This window comes from Glycine max, chromosome 7, assembly GCF_000004515.6.
Source record: "Glycine max cultivar Williams 82 chromosome 7, Glycine_max_v4.0, whole genome shotgun sequence".
Taxonomy (NCBI): domain Eukaryota; kingdom Viridiplantae; phylum Streptophyta; class Magnoliopsida; order Fabales; family Fabaceae; genus Glycine; species Glycine max.
Window position 1 is genome coordinate 41,750,988 of NC_038243.2, and position 16,419 is coordinate 41,767,406.

The 16,419-nt window shown below is 34.7% G+C and overlaps 1 protein-coding gene across 2 annotated transcripts in view; it reads right to left on the reverse strand.

Annotated features, from left to right (window-relative positions):
• LOC100782481 (uncharacterized) overlaps positions 1-14,234 on the reverse strand; it is a 56,253-nt gene extending 42,019 nt beyond the window's left edge. Inside the window, exons 1-14 of one of the 2 annotated variants that reach the window (XM_006583910.4) lie at positions 13,991-14,234; positions 13,767-13,848; positions 13,475-13,578; positions 13,057-13,152; positions 12,357-12,404; positions 11,645-11,695; positions 7,266-7,369; positions 6,722-6,839; positions 5,724-5,825; positions 5,382-5,582; positions 3,202-3,359; positions 1,724-1,882; positions 522-614; positions 21-357 (exon numbers count right to left, since the gene is read on the reverse strand). In XM_006583910.4, coding sequence (XP_006583973.1) covers positions 21-357; positions 522-614; positions 1,724-1,882; positions 3,202-3,359; positions 5,382-5,582; positions 5,724-5,825; positions 6,722-6,839; positions 7,266-7,369; positions 11,645-11,695; positions 12,357-12,404; positions 13,057-13,152; positions 13,475-13,578; positions 13,767-13,848; positions 13,991-14,005 — 1,668 coding nt within the window. In that variant the 5' untranslated portion in view covers positions 14,006-14,234. Of the gene's footprint in view, positions 1-20; positions 358-521; positions 615-1,723; positions 1,883-3,201; positions 3,360-5,381; positions 5,583-5,723; positions 5,826-6,721; positions 6,840-7,265; positions 7,370-11,634; positions 11,696-12,356; positions 12,405-13,056; positions 13,153-13,474; positions 13,579-13,766; positions 13,849-13,990 lie in introns of those variants that run through there. The other variant, XM_014778196.3, reaches the window with a different exon arrangement.
• Positions 14,235-16,419: the final 2,185 nt, after the last annotated feature.

Here is a 16,419-nt window from a genome sequence, read left to right on the forward strand (position 1 = left end):
TACATTGCATGGAAGCAAACCTGTGTAAGTGAACCTTCTGGAGCAGATAAACCATAAAATTTTAGTAACACATCACAGTAAACACTGTGATGCTTGAACTTGGTTGACACGTGAAGTTGCTCAAATCGACCACAGACAATTTCCTCCTGATTCACACTCATTATCCTGGCAGCTGCCTGACCAACAGATACAGTTACCAGAAACTGGACCATATTCTGCATATCTTTTGCAGATCGTAACATCAACTCCTCCTCAGGCTGGTAACTTAGTAACTTATTAATAGCCTGCCATTCTTCTCTAAGCTGTTGCTCTTCAGAAGCATCATCCAAGGAGGATTCTTCCATGTCACTATCACGCCTACATAAAAATGGAACTACAGTAAATGCTCATGCATACTGACAAAATCTTTAAAAAAAACAGATTCAGCAAGACCAAGAAATATTGCTGAATTTAATCCACAAAAGCACAAACTTCAACAACGCCAAATGATAATATGCAGAAGTAATGAAGTTGCTATGTACCATTTAAATGAAAACCAGCTCTTTTTCTTGATCTTCCTTTCTTCAGCTGCTACCTTTGATTTCACAGATTCAACCTTGGCATGAGCTAGTAGCCTATAGATACCAAACAAAATTGACAAACAGATATATCCTCTTTTCATTTATAAATGAACATATATGACAAGAAGAAGACAAATGGTAATCCCCCCCCCCCCCCCCCCCAAAAAAAGGATGATGACATTTCCTAGTATTTTTTTTTTTTTTGGTCAGCAAAGATAATATATTATATATATAGAAAGAGCACCAGAGGTACTGAAATACAGAAGGGAGGTAACCATGGTAATGGTTCCATAATCAGACAAAATAGTCTGAGAAGGAACCACTCTATAGAAACCAAAGAAAACAAAACTAGTAGCTAATATTGAAACCTCTACTGGTACAGAAAAGTTTGTCTAATATTGCTGGACCAGTGATTAAAATGTTCTGTGAAGCCTTTCTCATAATTCCTAAGCCATGTCCAATTTGGTCTTATGGTAGATGAAGAAAAAGAAACAAAAATTTTTAGGAACACTCAAAATTTGGTCTTAGGGCCTAACTCAACCCCACAAAACCAGATTCTAAGGCAAGTATTGCCCAATTCTAGTCAATGTGGGACTAATCCACCACCCTTGAGCATACAATTAAAACAGCCTCCAAAAAGACCACAACTAAAGCAGGCTAGGGATGACCGCAATTATGGCAGCTTTGCAGCACAATCCAACAGATATGAATTTGTCTACTGACTTCTTCAAAGGGCTGTTAAGGACACATTTTTATTGGATACAGTGGTCTTTTTGGCTTCCCTCAATTAAGGTCATTTAGATAATTTTAATAGAAGAAAAGGGTACAAAGGAGATCAAACTAACAGATAAATACTGACAAATCACTAAATTCAGAACCCAAAATCTCTATTTTTTCTCTCTTCATTTCATTTTCTTAACCATTTCTTAATCAAGAGCTATTCACTATCATTAAATTCTTATTTAAAAATTGTTAAAAAATAGATTACTACAAAACTAACGGTTACAAGCTTCTCCATTCCAGTAAATCATGCATGCACAAAAATAAAAGTGTTTATCTTATTATTGAAATGCCAAAACAATAGTCATAAAGCATGATATTTTAAGAAAAATACATCCACCTTCAACAAGCATCAGCACAATAGCAAAAAAAATTATACACACCTCCATAGAAGAATCACTTTTGAATCAAGATCTTTCTCTATTTCTCTGATTTCTGTTTGATTGACATGTGATGAATGTTGAAGAGAAGCCACATAGAACTGAATATATCGACGTCGACACTGACAAAGATGCCGAATTTGGTCCCATGACAAGCGGTAACTGATTGAATACAAAACACAAGTTAGCCTCGGATCCAGATTCCAGGAATGAATGGGAATACATATTTCATTAGAAGTGCAAGTGTTGTACAGAGAGTGGTCTTTTAACTGAATTTCTCAGCACTGAGTTAGTTACATATCTCATTACAAGTGCAAGTAGAGTGGTCTTTTAACTGACTCTCTCAGTACAGAGTACAGTCGTGTCTAGAGCCTATTTTTAAGATCTAAGCTAACTGTCAAGTGTTGAAGATGGTACGCTTTGATAACAGGTTCCAACTGCTGGCACCATAGAAGAAAGTTCTTATCATCAAGCTTCTCAGAGATTGTGCACACAAATGTGATGGGAGTGGAAGAGGAGGGACGAGAATCGACTTCGGCCATTAGAGATCATCTAAGCTCTGTATACCATCTTGAATTAAGAGAAAAGAAGATGGAAAATAAGTTTTATTAACCCACTCAATAATTGAGTACAACAGTGTATTTATAAGCACAGCTGTCATAGTGATAGCTGGCATAACAAACTTAACAGCCTGGCACTTACTAACTACCCATGAGGCAGTTGAGTGACTGCTCCTTTATACAATACTGTGTTATTGTTTATGAATTTGTGCTTTTATACGTCTTTGTTCTTTTTATCAGCATTTTATATGTCTTTGTTAATTGTATATGTTATGTTTTATTATCAATCACGAATCTTACAATTCACGATACAATTCAATTCAAGATTAGGCCTTCCAATTCACGATTTGAATCTCAATTCTACTATCATGACTGTGACAACCAGAGTACTGTTTCTCTAGCTCACAGCCCTGTTCTCCATGCAAGGACTAAGCACATGGAGATCTGTTCTTTGTTAGAGAAAAGGATCTCAGCAAACATCTCACTGTACTGCATGTTCCTGCCAGATATCAAAGGGGTGGCTTACATCAAGCCCCTCCCACCAGATTTCTGTTTCTAGGAGAAAAACTTAAGGTGTTCAGCTCCCTTTTCAATCTCACCAATCTTGAGTTTTTTCTTTTCTTTGTGGGAGAGGGGGAGAGTGTTGTACCAAGAGCATTTTTTAACTGACTCTCTCGGGTGGTTACTGAGTTGATTACACAGCAGTTATTGTGACAGCTGTGTCTAGAAGCTTCTGTTAAGATCTAAGCTAACTGTCAACAGCTCTATAAATAAATGATTGTATGTCTCTCTCATTATGTTTCAATTACACAGAATACATCAATAACAATAGTGTTCTCTATAATGTTTTCTCAAAATTCTCTCCGTACCATTTACAAAAAGGTAGATGACTTATTTAACAAAATAAAAAATTCAAGATACCACTTCTGCTGCTTCTGGAGTACAGCCTGTGCAGCATACTGCCACCACAAATAAGGAGCCTTGGAGATGGGAACTACAGGTCGTAAATGAGAAACTTCCATATATGTCTTGTATCTTGAAACAGCTTCCAAAAGTTTAATCCAATCATGATACTGAGCCTGTAATTCACAGAGGAACCAGTAAACAATATTTTCAAAGAAACACAGACAATGGGTGAGTTAGAGAAAGTGAAGTTAGAAAGTAAATTGTTAGAACATACCGAGTATTACTGGTCTGGCTTATACCAATCATACCACACTTACACTTAGCTAATTCAATTTTTTTTTTATCAGCAAACATAATATTATACATTAATTGAGTACCAGAGGTACTGACAATACAAGTAGCAGTTCAGATTTGGTCCCAACACAGTTTGAACCAATCTGAAAGAACATATAGGTTATACAGAAATCTGCACTAATATTCTATCCTATTCTATTTAGGAACCCTGCTCTGATGTTGGAAGACCAGTAATTATAGTGTGTATTAAAATCCTTCTCCAAATTTGTGAGCCACGTCCATAGTAAGAAAATTGCATCATCTAGGATTCCGTTAGCATTGAATGAGCCATTTGAGAAGATAATAGTATTCCTGTGCTTCCAAATGGTCCATGTCAATGCCATCCACCACCATTTCCATCTACTAGACCTCATTCCCTCTGTCACTCCATAAATGTGTTGAAGAAAGTGGTGCCTTGGATGGTTTGGGAAAGCACCTGACAAGTTCACCCAAGATAAAGATTCCCACCATATTGGAATGATCTTTCTGCACAAGAAGAATAGGTGACCTGCACTCTCCTCCTCAACTCGGCAGAATGGACATCGTGAATCTCCAAGCTGAATCTGTCGCCTCCGCAAGTTTACTCTAGTTGGTAGTCTATCTCTTATTAGTCTCCATGCAAATATAACAATTTTAGACGGAAGCTTGATCTTCCACAGCTCCTCAAACGCTCCATCTTGTTGCTGTTCAACTATTTCCCCCCGAAACACATAGTAGGCAGATTTAGCCGTGTACTGCCCACCCGGGTCTGCCTTCCACACCCATTGATCAGTCTTGTGAGGCTGAATTGGGTGGCTTGTAACATCTGATAAGAATGACACCACCAAATCTACTTCACTATCAAACAGTGGTCTTCTCCACCTAAAGTCCCATTCCCAACCTGCATCTTTGATGGCCCCCATATGCTGTATACTTTGGTGTTGCTGAGTAGAAATGCTATACAACCTAGGGAATCTTGCAATTAACGGCTCCTCTCCCCCCATCCATGCATCCTCCCAAAATTTGAACTTATCCCCACAACCAACCCTCCATGCTGTTGTATTCTTCATTATAGCTAATTCATTAATAAATACATACACAACATATCTAACTAACGTAAGTTAGGGAGGCAGGGCATCCCTCACAGACGCTGTACTATTTGGTTTTCCTTGTTTTCAGTTTTCTTCTTTAATAATGGGTGCTCTACAGAACCAGATAGGAATGTGAGAGGACCTTCTATTGTACAGATATCCATTTGTTACAGATGCCATAACAAATCAGTAACAGGATTGACTGATTTTCAGTAGTAGATCAATAATATAGCATGTACTTTACCAGTTTCAAATCAAAGACATAATAGCATGCCCTCTTATGATGCACAGACACAGGTACAGGGATATGACAACTATAAATGGTGATACAGAATTTCTTAAAAATTAGGATATAGGTACACAGTGGGACACAACAAAACATCATGTATATTAAAAATTATATATAATATTATAAAATATCAATGCACATAAAACCAATAAAGCCATAAGTTGTAAGAATTTCAGTGTGTTTGAAAGCAAGAAAACAGAAGAAAGTGAAAGAAAATGTTCTGATAAAGTGAGAAATCTAAGAGAAGATAATGAATTACATTCAAGTGATTTACAAATCTGAACTTATAAATAATCAGTTGCTAGCATGCTATAAGGAAGCTAAGCTAAGTATTCATCTTATATGATATTCCAGTATATATTCAATACAAGCAAGTATCTAATACAAACAAGGAAGATGCTTTAAAGAATCCAGGCTTCTATTGTTATCTTAATTAGGTTCCTGTTTAGAACTAAAATAAGCATTGATTCTAGAGAAATATCAAATAATTAAAAATAAAATACCTCTGTAAGAGTTAGAGAGATATCTGTGAGGACAAGCGTAACTTTCTCAAATGGAATATCAGGATTAACTCTTTCTTGGTTTCCAAGACGATGATACTGTAGGACTGCATTGATAGGATAAACCAAGTACGTGCGATTCCTAGCCCACTTAGGTACCAACTTATGATCCCCAGTAGGCTCATTTATGCCATCTTCAAATATCTAGTACAAAACAAAAATGAAAGACATGTAAAACAAAATGCGAAGGTCACATACCATACCAATAAAGCAATTGGCAGTTATATATTAATATATATGTGGGTCATAGAATGAGAAGATGGAAGTTATCAAAGTAGAATAAACCTCAATCCATTCTTGTGGATTTATATCCGCCCATCTCTTATCAATCTCCCAAGGAAGCTGGTTAGAATCATGATAAAGAGCTAGTCTCTCAAGGTGCACTGACTGGAATGAGAACAAAATATTCATCAGACCAAAATATTAAGTTTACTCACTGTAAACATACAAAATCCCACTTGAACTGTAAGTTAAGCATTTAAATTAAAAATGGGGGTAACAAGGATCAAACTATATCAAAGAGACTCAAGGGAACCCAGCAATGGCTTGGCTAATATGTCTACCACAACTATACTTTGTTCCATGCATAGGCCACAGGAGGAAAAAGATCAAGTGACAAAAATTGGCCACGGAATTCATATCATGAACACCAGAATAAAACCAGCCAGAAATTGCCTACCAAACTCCCCAACTCAAACCATCTAGCTATTGGAAGATAGAGCAAAAGATTATCCATTTTTTTCTGGAATTATGAACACCACCTGCCTTGAATCATTACAGTGTAAAGAACTTAGAGAGACAAAAGAAACTGCACTGAAAATGTTTATTAATTGAAAAGGTATTCTGATTATAGAAAGAAAAAATGTTACAGACCTTTATATACAGATAGGCTAGGCTACAATATAGTAGAAGCTACTAACTGATACTTAACTGATTTGTACCTAACTCCAGCAGTCATAACTGAATGACAGCTGGTGCAACTATCTAGAAGCTAGAAGATGACTAAGAGCTGAGCCAGTTACTAGCACAAATACAGATAACATAACCATACTCTATCACCATGTGTGGGTGGTCCACTAAATTCTGAAATATTGCAAAACAATTCTGTGCAAACAACCAATAGAAGAGTAAAAACACAGGTACACAAAGTTACAAACTACAACATAAAAGACATATAAAAGATGGTGCTTTATTGCATCAAAAACAATCTTCGTATTTGGTTTGTAGAGTTAAATTAACATTCAAAGTCGTTCATAAAATTATCTTAGCAAGGGACTCCTCACCTTCCTCAGCCTATCCAAAGCACCACTTGTATCAAAAGTTTCATTCCCCTCCTCATCCATTGTAACAGCAGCAAGCTTAGCCAAAGTCACACCTGAAGAAAATGGATGGCCAGGATTACTGCAAACAACACTTCATTAGCATAAGCAAATGGAAATAAAGCTAAATGAAAAAAATATCATAAAAGGCTAAATATGTTTTAGGTTCCTAATAAATTAGAGAATTTTGTTTTACGTCCCTAATAAATAAAAAAATCAGTGTAGGTCCCTAATAAATAAAAAAGTCGGTGTAGGTCCCTAATAAATTAAAAATTTTGTTTTTGATCCCTACCGTTAGATTAGATCTGTTAAGTGCTGATGTGGCCATTAAATTTTTAAAATGCAGTTTCTGGCGGTTTAAAAACCGCCAATACTTGGCTGATTTATTAGGGACCTAAAAGGATAAAACATATATTAGCCTTAATAAAAAAATAAATTAAATCTAAATGTCAATTTTCATGCACACGTGTACACCATCCAAAGGAAATTAAAATGGTAGTTAACCAACCTGACTGAATCTTCATATCTGATATGCACATTGCTGATAGATATCTTGAGGTTTCCAATAATTGTAGAAATTAGAGAACTTAGCCATGAATTTCCAGAAGATGGCTGTAAGAAAATAAGACAATACAATAGTCATGTTACTTCAATTGTTTTTTTTTTTTTGCACTGCAAAAATCAATAGTATATATTATAAAAGAAATTCAGTACTAGTTGTACTGAAGATACAAAGATAAAGGCAAGAAAGATACAAAGAGAACCCCTCTAGGGAAAATCGAAGGCAGCCCACAGAATACAACAAGCCCAACCCCTCTAGGAAAAAACATCCTGTAAATTGGTTGACCAAGAATGAAAGTGCAGTTGGGAGTCCTTCTCAACATATTTTAGCCATGACCAAGTGTGAAACAGGGCATCATCCATGACCTTTTCAGGATTAAAAGGCTGGTTCTTGAAAATCATGGCATTTCTTTTTATAATATATACTTCAATTGTGTATATGTTTATTTGTGATTGTGTGTGTGTAGAGAAAGACAGAGAAATATGCTAACTTTTTTTTTTTTTTTTGGAAGGCTGAAAATATATATATTTTATTAATAAGTAAACCAGTACCAGTGGTACCAGAGATTAAAATTACAAGGCACCAAGGTGCTACCCTCCAAGAAATACATCAACATAAGCAGCAAAAAACAACCAGGCCCAATCCCAACTAAGCAACGAAATTGGATATATTAGAGGACCAATGGTTGAAACTAGTACTAAAATCTTTATCATTAGCCTTTAACCATGACCAAGCTAAAAAAATAGCATGTTCCATGACTTTATAGGGATCAAAAGGTTTTCCTTGGAAAATCAAATGATTCTTATGCTGCCATATAGAGCTAGTTAAGGCAATCCACCACCCACATCTTGTACTATGATTCACATTTGCCCCGAACCCATCACAGAATTGATAGAAGTGGTGAACAGGATTAATGGAAAGTGGACCTACTACACGAACCCAGCTCATAGATTCCCACCACAGGCCATTTGTCAGCTTACAGTTGAAAAACAAATGACCCACATCCTCCTGCACACAACCACATAAGGAACAGGTGTCTTCCTGAGTAATGGCATTTCTTCTTAAGAGGTTGACCTTGGTAGGGAGTCTATTTTTAAGTAGTCTCCAACAGAAGATCACTGCCCGAGGTGGAATTTTCAGCTGCCATATTGTCTTAAAAATCTTGCCATCAGAATTTACTGAGGTGGTGTTCATGCATAAACTCCTCCACCTCATGTCCCACCTCCAGCTATTATGATTAAAGTGGCCCATTTGAGAGATGTGATCCTTTTGCTGTCTACTTATAAGGAATAGCTGATTGTACTTCTGCTGCAGAGTGTATTGTTCCCCTAGCCAATTATCAGTCCAGAATTTAATGCTTTCCCCACACCCAACCTTCCAAGACAGGTTGTCTTTAAAAATACTGCAGTCCGACTGATGATACAGATTTCTAATGTCTCTCCACCAGTGGGAATAGCCCCTTTTGTCTCTACCATTTTGGAATTCTGACCAACCCCCATATTTTGAAGTTAAAATTCTGACCCAGAGCTGCTGCTGATCAGATGCAAAAGCCCATATCCATCTTCCCATCAGAGCTAAATTGAAATTAGAGATATCCTTTATCCCCAGGCCCCCATCAGTCTTAGGCAAACAAATATCAGCCCATTTCACCCAAGAAATTTTTTTATGATCATTGTCTCCACCCCACAGAAAATTCCTTTGGAGGGATATCAGCTTTTTGACTACCTTTTGAGGTATTTTAAAGAAGGAGAGGAGATAAATTGGGAGGGCATTAAGGACAGAATTTATAAGGGTGATCTTCCCAGCCATGAATATATCTCTCTGAGCCCATTTGGCTAATTTAGACTTGAATTTAGTGATGAGAGGCTCCCACACCAGCTGGCTTGAAGGATTAGCCCCAATAGGTATGCCTAAATAGAGGAAAGGATACTCCAGCTGTCGGCAGTGCAGGATATTAGTTGCTTCCAAAGCCCAATTGACTCCACCACCTATTATCCCAAACTGACTTTTAGCAAAATTAATCTTTAAACCAGAAACTAATTCATATCCTCTTAATAAGGCCTTTATAACATGAATATTCTCCCACACAGCCTCTCCTACAAAAACAGTATCATCAGCATACTGCAAAATGTTGGTAGGTTCCTTTTTCTTTCCAACCTAGAAGCTTCTATAGAGGTTTTTGTGGACTGCTTGTCTTATCATACCAGTAATACCTTCACCTACAATATTGAAAAGCAAGGGAACTAGGGGATCCCCTTGTCTCAAACCCCTTGTAGGGATAAATTCCTTAGAAAGGCTACCATTAATCAAAATAGATATAGTTGCTGAGTGGAGGCAAGCTGATATCCATGATCTCCATTTTGGGCAGAAACCCAACCTAAACAGCATGTAATCCAAAAAAGACCAAGACACTGAATCATAGGCCTTTCCAAAATCCACCTTGAAGATCATCACTGGTTTCTTATTTCTCCTTGCTTCCTCAACCACCTCATTGAGGATCAAGATACCATGGAGAATATGCCTTCCTTTAATGAAGGCTGACTGCCTTTCATCAATTAACCCATCCATGACAGACCTCAATTTGTTAGACAGCAACTTAGCTATAACTTTATACATACAACCTATCAAGGATATAGGCCTAAAATCATTGAAGGACTGAGGATGATTCATTTTAGGAATTAATGCCACAAAGGAAGCATTGCTGCCTCTAGGAAAGCTGCCATGAGCATAGAACTCATCCACAAATCTTCTAAACTCTGGACTCATGATATCCCAAAATTTTTTGATAAAATTGAAATTAAGGCCATCTGGCCCAGGGCATTTATCACCTCCACAGCTCCACACAGCTTCTTTGATCTCTTGGTCAGAGAAGGGGACAGTCATCTGCTCTCTTTGCCCATGAGAAATAGATTTAAAAGGAACCCCATCCAAATAAGGCCTAGAATAATCCTGTTCAGTAAATCTGGTCTGGAAATAATTAACAGTTGCATTCTTCACTGAATTGGGTTGCTGGACCCAGACACCATCAATAGAAATGCCTGGAATAGCATTGTAAGCTCTCCTATAATTTATTATTCTGTGGAAATACCCAGAATTGCAATCCCCCTCCTTCAACCATGATACCCTAGATTTTTGTCTCAAAATATGCTAACTATCCGTATGACTTGATCATTTCTATTCTCAGATAAAACACCATATCAAAAATGGAACCTATTCACTCTTCTCTAATTTTTTCAATCCAACAAAATGCAATTATACATTGTACGTCTAAATTTTGACCCATTTCACTATCCGTATGACTTGATCATTTCCATTCTCAGATAAAACACCATCCACTAATGGTACCTCTTCACTCTTCTCTAATTTTTCTCAATCCAACCAAATGCAATTATACATTGTAATATTGTATGCCTTTGACCCATTTCACTATCAAAAACAACAAACATAATTGGATCTTTTATTATTTAATTATGCTAGCATTAACTAACTCCAAGTCTTTTTTCTCACAACTCACATCTAAACAAAAACTTGTTCACATAATTTCTTAGAATGTGGGTTTTGGGTTTAACTAAACCCCAAAAGTTAGCTCATAGGATGAGAGTTGCCCTTCACTTATATACTCTATCTTGGTCTTATCTCTCGGCGAAGTGGGACTTAGGTTTTTTCCAACACACCCCTTCATGCCCAGCACGTTTGGGCTTGATACGTGGATAATATGGTGTGTGGCCCATTTAATGGATTTAGGATAGGCTCTAATACTATCTTAGAATGTGGGTTTTAGGTCTAACTCAACCACAAAAGTCATCCCATAGGGTGAGGGTTGTCCCTCACTTATATACCCTATCTTGGTCTTATCTCTAGTCGATGTGGGACCTGGATTTTTTCCAATATAATTGCATCATAGAAGTGCAAATATAGGAACTTTCAAAACCCGCAAAGTAGAATAATTAATTATAAAGAAGAAACCAAAAAATGAATCACATTTTAGCAATGCATCTGTTTGATGATCCTTCTAATTGTAATGGGAAGCATACTCTTCTATATATCCCCTTACAGATGACTAGATCAATAGCCTTTTCATCTCCAACATGATTGAAAATCAGATTCCAACTATAGTCTCACAAGAAAGCAAAGCATGAAACATAATCAAAATTTAACTTATGGATATAATGGACAATTGCCATTATATACAGACATATGGATAGATATGACCTTACACATGACAAGTGCACTCATTGCTTTAAACAACTTGGTAGCAAAATGAGTAATTAAAACATAGAACCCCCAATGAATTTAAAACAGATAACCAGATTACAATGTCATACACTTCCCAACTTTGACTTTGATATTGCATCAAGTGTGGCTGACTCTGCTTCCTGCATGAAGACGATTAAAAAAGGGAGTATAGGTCAAAAGGTCAAAAAGAATATTACAAAAGACAATTTAAGAAATAAAGGTAAATGAACAGACTCTGGAGCTGTTAAAAAGTTTCTGGAATACATATACAAATTGGCTTAGTTCAAATGAGAGCTGACTCAAACTTTTATTATTTAAAAAATAACACGATGAAATGAAGGATTAATTTAAGAGAAGAAAAGACAACATCAGAGACTCAAAAACATGGAGAAATGTTAAAAGAAGAAGAGAAACTGATTCTGCAGGATACCAGACAATCATTAATATCAAATGCTAGTCTAAAGCCAAGAAAAAAAAAGTAAAAAAACAAATCAAATATCCATAGTTCCTCATCCCCTGTGAATTACACTATGATTGGGTTTACAAAACATATGCAAATACCTCCCCTCACCTCCATTTCTTTGTTTAATAATAGAAAATTAGTATAAATCACACACCCATCCACCCTCTTGAGAGAGATGATGACACCTTCCTCCCCTGTATTTCAAAAGAATATACCCCCTCCCCCAAGAGACTTACATGTTACATTTTAGTTCATTTTAAACATCTGAGAAATAACAAACATCCATAGACCCTAGAATACATAAATAAGATATTTTACAAAAGCTACATAAATGTTACCTCAATCTGCTGGAGCTTGGCTTCGAAAAGTTTTTCCCTATCCTCATCCTGTGACAAAACAAGCTCAATTTAGCAAGACATAGATTTGTATTAAAGTGACATTTTGGTAAACAGTTTAATTAAGTGCTTATTGAACAAGTAATTGGATGAGTTTGATTAAGCTTATTGTTCAAAAAAGTTCTTATTTGAATAAAATAAGCAATTTTATTTTATGTTTTTCTGATGTGCTTGTCTAAACTGCTTTTACTTAAAATAAGCAGTTTTCTACTTATTTCAAGAAGCAAATCATATTTGCTTATTAAAAAGGTGTTTTTTTCAAAAGCGGTTATTTTAAAGTTGTTTTTTTTTTTAATTTAAACAAACTCACCCACTATCATATAAGGACTTATAAGTTGTTTTTATAATCAAAAAGGGAATAAGGTTACATTGTTTTCATAAGCTATCCCAGAGAGTTTTAATTGAAATAAAAAAAAAATTTATCAGCAAAAATATAGTAGTATTATATATAATATGAAGATCAGTACAAGTGGTACTGTTAATTGAAATAACTGAAAACAGCTTATGAACATATCATAAGCTATTTTTATACGCTTTTCCAAACACTTACACAAGTGCCCATGTCATAAGATAAGTCCAAATAGGTTGTAAATAACTTCTTCCAAATGCACCCTAATTAGACCAAATAAGAATAACGTTGTACCTTCATAGTTCGACTATCAGGAGCAGGATGAGCTAGAACAAACACACGATCAATCAAGACGATGACAGGTTCTTTCCCCAAACTTTTCCATGGAACCTATAACACATTAGCAACAGGAAGAAAAAAAATCAAATAAACAGCCCATTTGAAAGCACATGGCATTGACAAAAAAAAATATAACAAAATGCTTTGCAATTATGAAATCCTACATCCTCTGTATACCATATATTTACATTCTTATAGACACCTAAACATGCATGTACATATGTATCTATTCTATTCATGTAATTTTAGATATATAGAACAAATAATAATGCATGAATATATGTGTGTATGACTAACAAACCCAAGGCAATGGTAAATGGATGACGCAAAAGTTGGCAGCAGACAACCAGTGATGGTAAATGACTAAATGTACCTTCAATGTAATTGTACCAACAAAGCCAGCTTTGACTGTAACTGGTAGTTTTAGTGCATTTAGAGCCTCTGCCTTCAGTTTCAAATCTTTTAGGACAACATCGCCTGCAGAGATCAAGTCTTGGTTGGAATAACAATGAACATGACATCTCATCCGTACAGAGTATAGAACGTTTACATGCGAAGAAAACAGCATAAAGAATCAATACTAAACCTATTAAAATTATGCTTGAATTCAGCACACGCAGTTAAATAAAAATGAGTAAAATGTGAGAAAATGGCAGAATACAGACCCTTCCAGACGCTTATTCTCAACGCCTCCGTAGAGAGTCCATGAACATATTCACCCAAATAACTTCGAAGCAAATGAAGAACCTGTCATCAACAAAGCAATGTTACTATCTCCTCTGTCCACAGAATTTTTTCCATTTAGAAACACATGACGCAAAGCAAATTCAAATTGTTTAGCAGCCGAAAAGAGAGAGTGGCGAAGGAAGGAGATTAGATAGATTCTTACGTGAGCTTCGAACATGGTGAAGAATCGGAGTGCGATGAACTAATCGTGAAATTGAAGAGGATGCATGATGGCGATGAAAATCGGGAATAGAGAGAAAAGTGAAAGAACTAGGGCTTGATCTAGGCGTCCCTGATAAGCGGACGGTTATAAATTAGAATTAGAAGAGAGAAATGAGAAATGTGTTGTGTTGGTTTCGTTGTTATTAAGCTTAAGATATATAGCTCCCGGTCCGCTCGCTCGCAACTCGCAAGTTTATTAGTGGGGTCATGTAACGCTGCCAGAACCTGGTACTCACTGACACCCACCTTAGAGTAATTATTATTAATGGAAACTAATATTTTATTTTATTTTTAGTTTACTCCTTCCGAAAAATACCCACATAATTAGATATTGTAAAAACAAATTAGCCATTAAAATCTTTTTTTTAAAAAAAATAAAAATATATATATATATATATACCAGTATGTTTCATTACGTTTAGTGGTCACTGAGATACTTTAGGATTTTTCTTTTGGTCCTTAAAATATTTTACGAATTTTATTTTGCTCTTTAAATTTTTTTTATCATAACCGTTAGTATGTTTTTCATCAGACGACGATGATGTCTCAAATTAACATAGCCAATGTAATAACCGGATAAAATATAAAATAATTATTTTTTCAAGAACCAAAGGAAAAAAAGAAATAATTATGTTAATGTTTTGTTTATACTTTTCAACCCCTCCATTGATTGTTTTTGAATCTATCCTTACTTCAAACACTTAAATTAACTCATATCAATTATTGATTGTAAGATTACTTTTAAAAAAATTATTGAAGATGAGATTAATTATCGATGTTCTAATACATATAATTTATTATGCATATACACACAAAGATTATATCAAATTGATTTCTCCTAAATAGTTAAAATTATTTGTTTTGATCTTTAGAATAACCTAGTCCGCCTTTTCACACCCACACATGTTATGAGAAATAATTAATTTATATTAGTATAAATAATATTTACTCTTGCATTATGGATAACTTTATATAAAATATAGTTTTCACTAATCTTAACCTTTAAAATATAATTAATGATATAATATGTAAATATCCTAAATTAATATTATATTAGATTAGATTATATTTATATTTGTATTTAATTTTGTATTTTAAAATATTCCTTGAATCCAGTTAATGAAAATTATTCTTGTATTTGTTAAAAAAAATAGATAAAAATTAAATAATTCTTATTTTTGTATTTCAAAAATATATATTATTTTTTTATAATCATGTTATTTGTGTGAAATGTTCATCAAATTTATCAATGACTAATTTTTGTAAGAAAATTCAGCTAATCATTATTATCAACTACATTTTTTTCCTAAGAATAAATATTTTATGAATAATTTAAGCATTGCACACTCAAAAGAGAGACACAGGGTAATCCAAATGGGTTACCACCAAAACAAGAAAAAGAAAAAAAATGTTGAATTTATTCCTCAATTAGCCCTTGAACACATTCAAAAGAGAATGGTTTTCAAAACAAGAAATAAGTGAAAAAATAATTTAATAAATTTAAAAGGTTCAAATTTGAGATCTTACCCAACATAATCAAGCCTAATTTTTCTTTAATCAACGACTTAATGCTATATAACAATTTTTATATGCACGAATTATCAAATAATTTTGAAAATACAATCTACACAATAGGAACATTTATTTCAATAGTAAAATTTGAGATAAAATCATATAATACAAAGTTATTAAATAGTGTAAAAATATGTATGTGGCACGGTATAAATCGATTTATCTATATGCTATAATGTGGTTATATTTTCAAGTAAACATCAGACGGACACATGTACATTTTAATTGTCATTATTAATTGGTTATATATATGTTTTCATGAAAACATCGGTGTACATTTAATTGTCTCTTGACGTTAGTAAAGTAAGCATTAGCAATTTTATAATCTTCTTAGTTCTTAAGTCTGTCCAAGCTAGACTGTTTGTTGAGACTTTGTCCATCGTCGCATCGCGCTAGCTGACAAAGGACAATCCAACAGCTACTACTATTTGTTATAGATGCCGGCCATTCCTATTCATTTGATCGCTAAGGTATCACATAATCATAATAATTAATTGTGCAAACGTCAAAAACAAAATATCTAGTCTTGTTTAGGGATACAATGCAATGAAAGAGCCATAAAACGGAACGCAATGGATTCCAAACTCGTATTTTTATGGCAATGATTCTGAATCCACTCCTAGTTCGATCACCTACTTACTTGAGAGACATTAGTTTCATAAAATGACAAGAGAAAAGTACCAAAATCACCGATGTTTACTGATTTCATAGACTAACATAACATTCTTATAATTTTATAAATATGCACAATTTCATGGACTCTCATTTGGTGTATTATTCCAGAAATAATTCAGAATG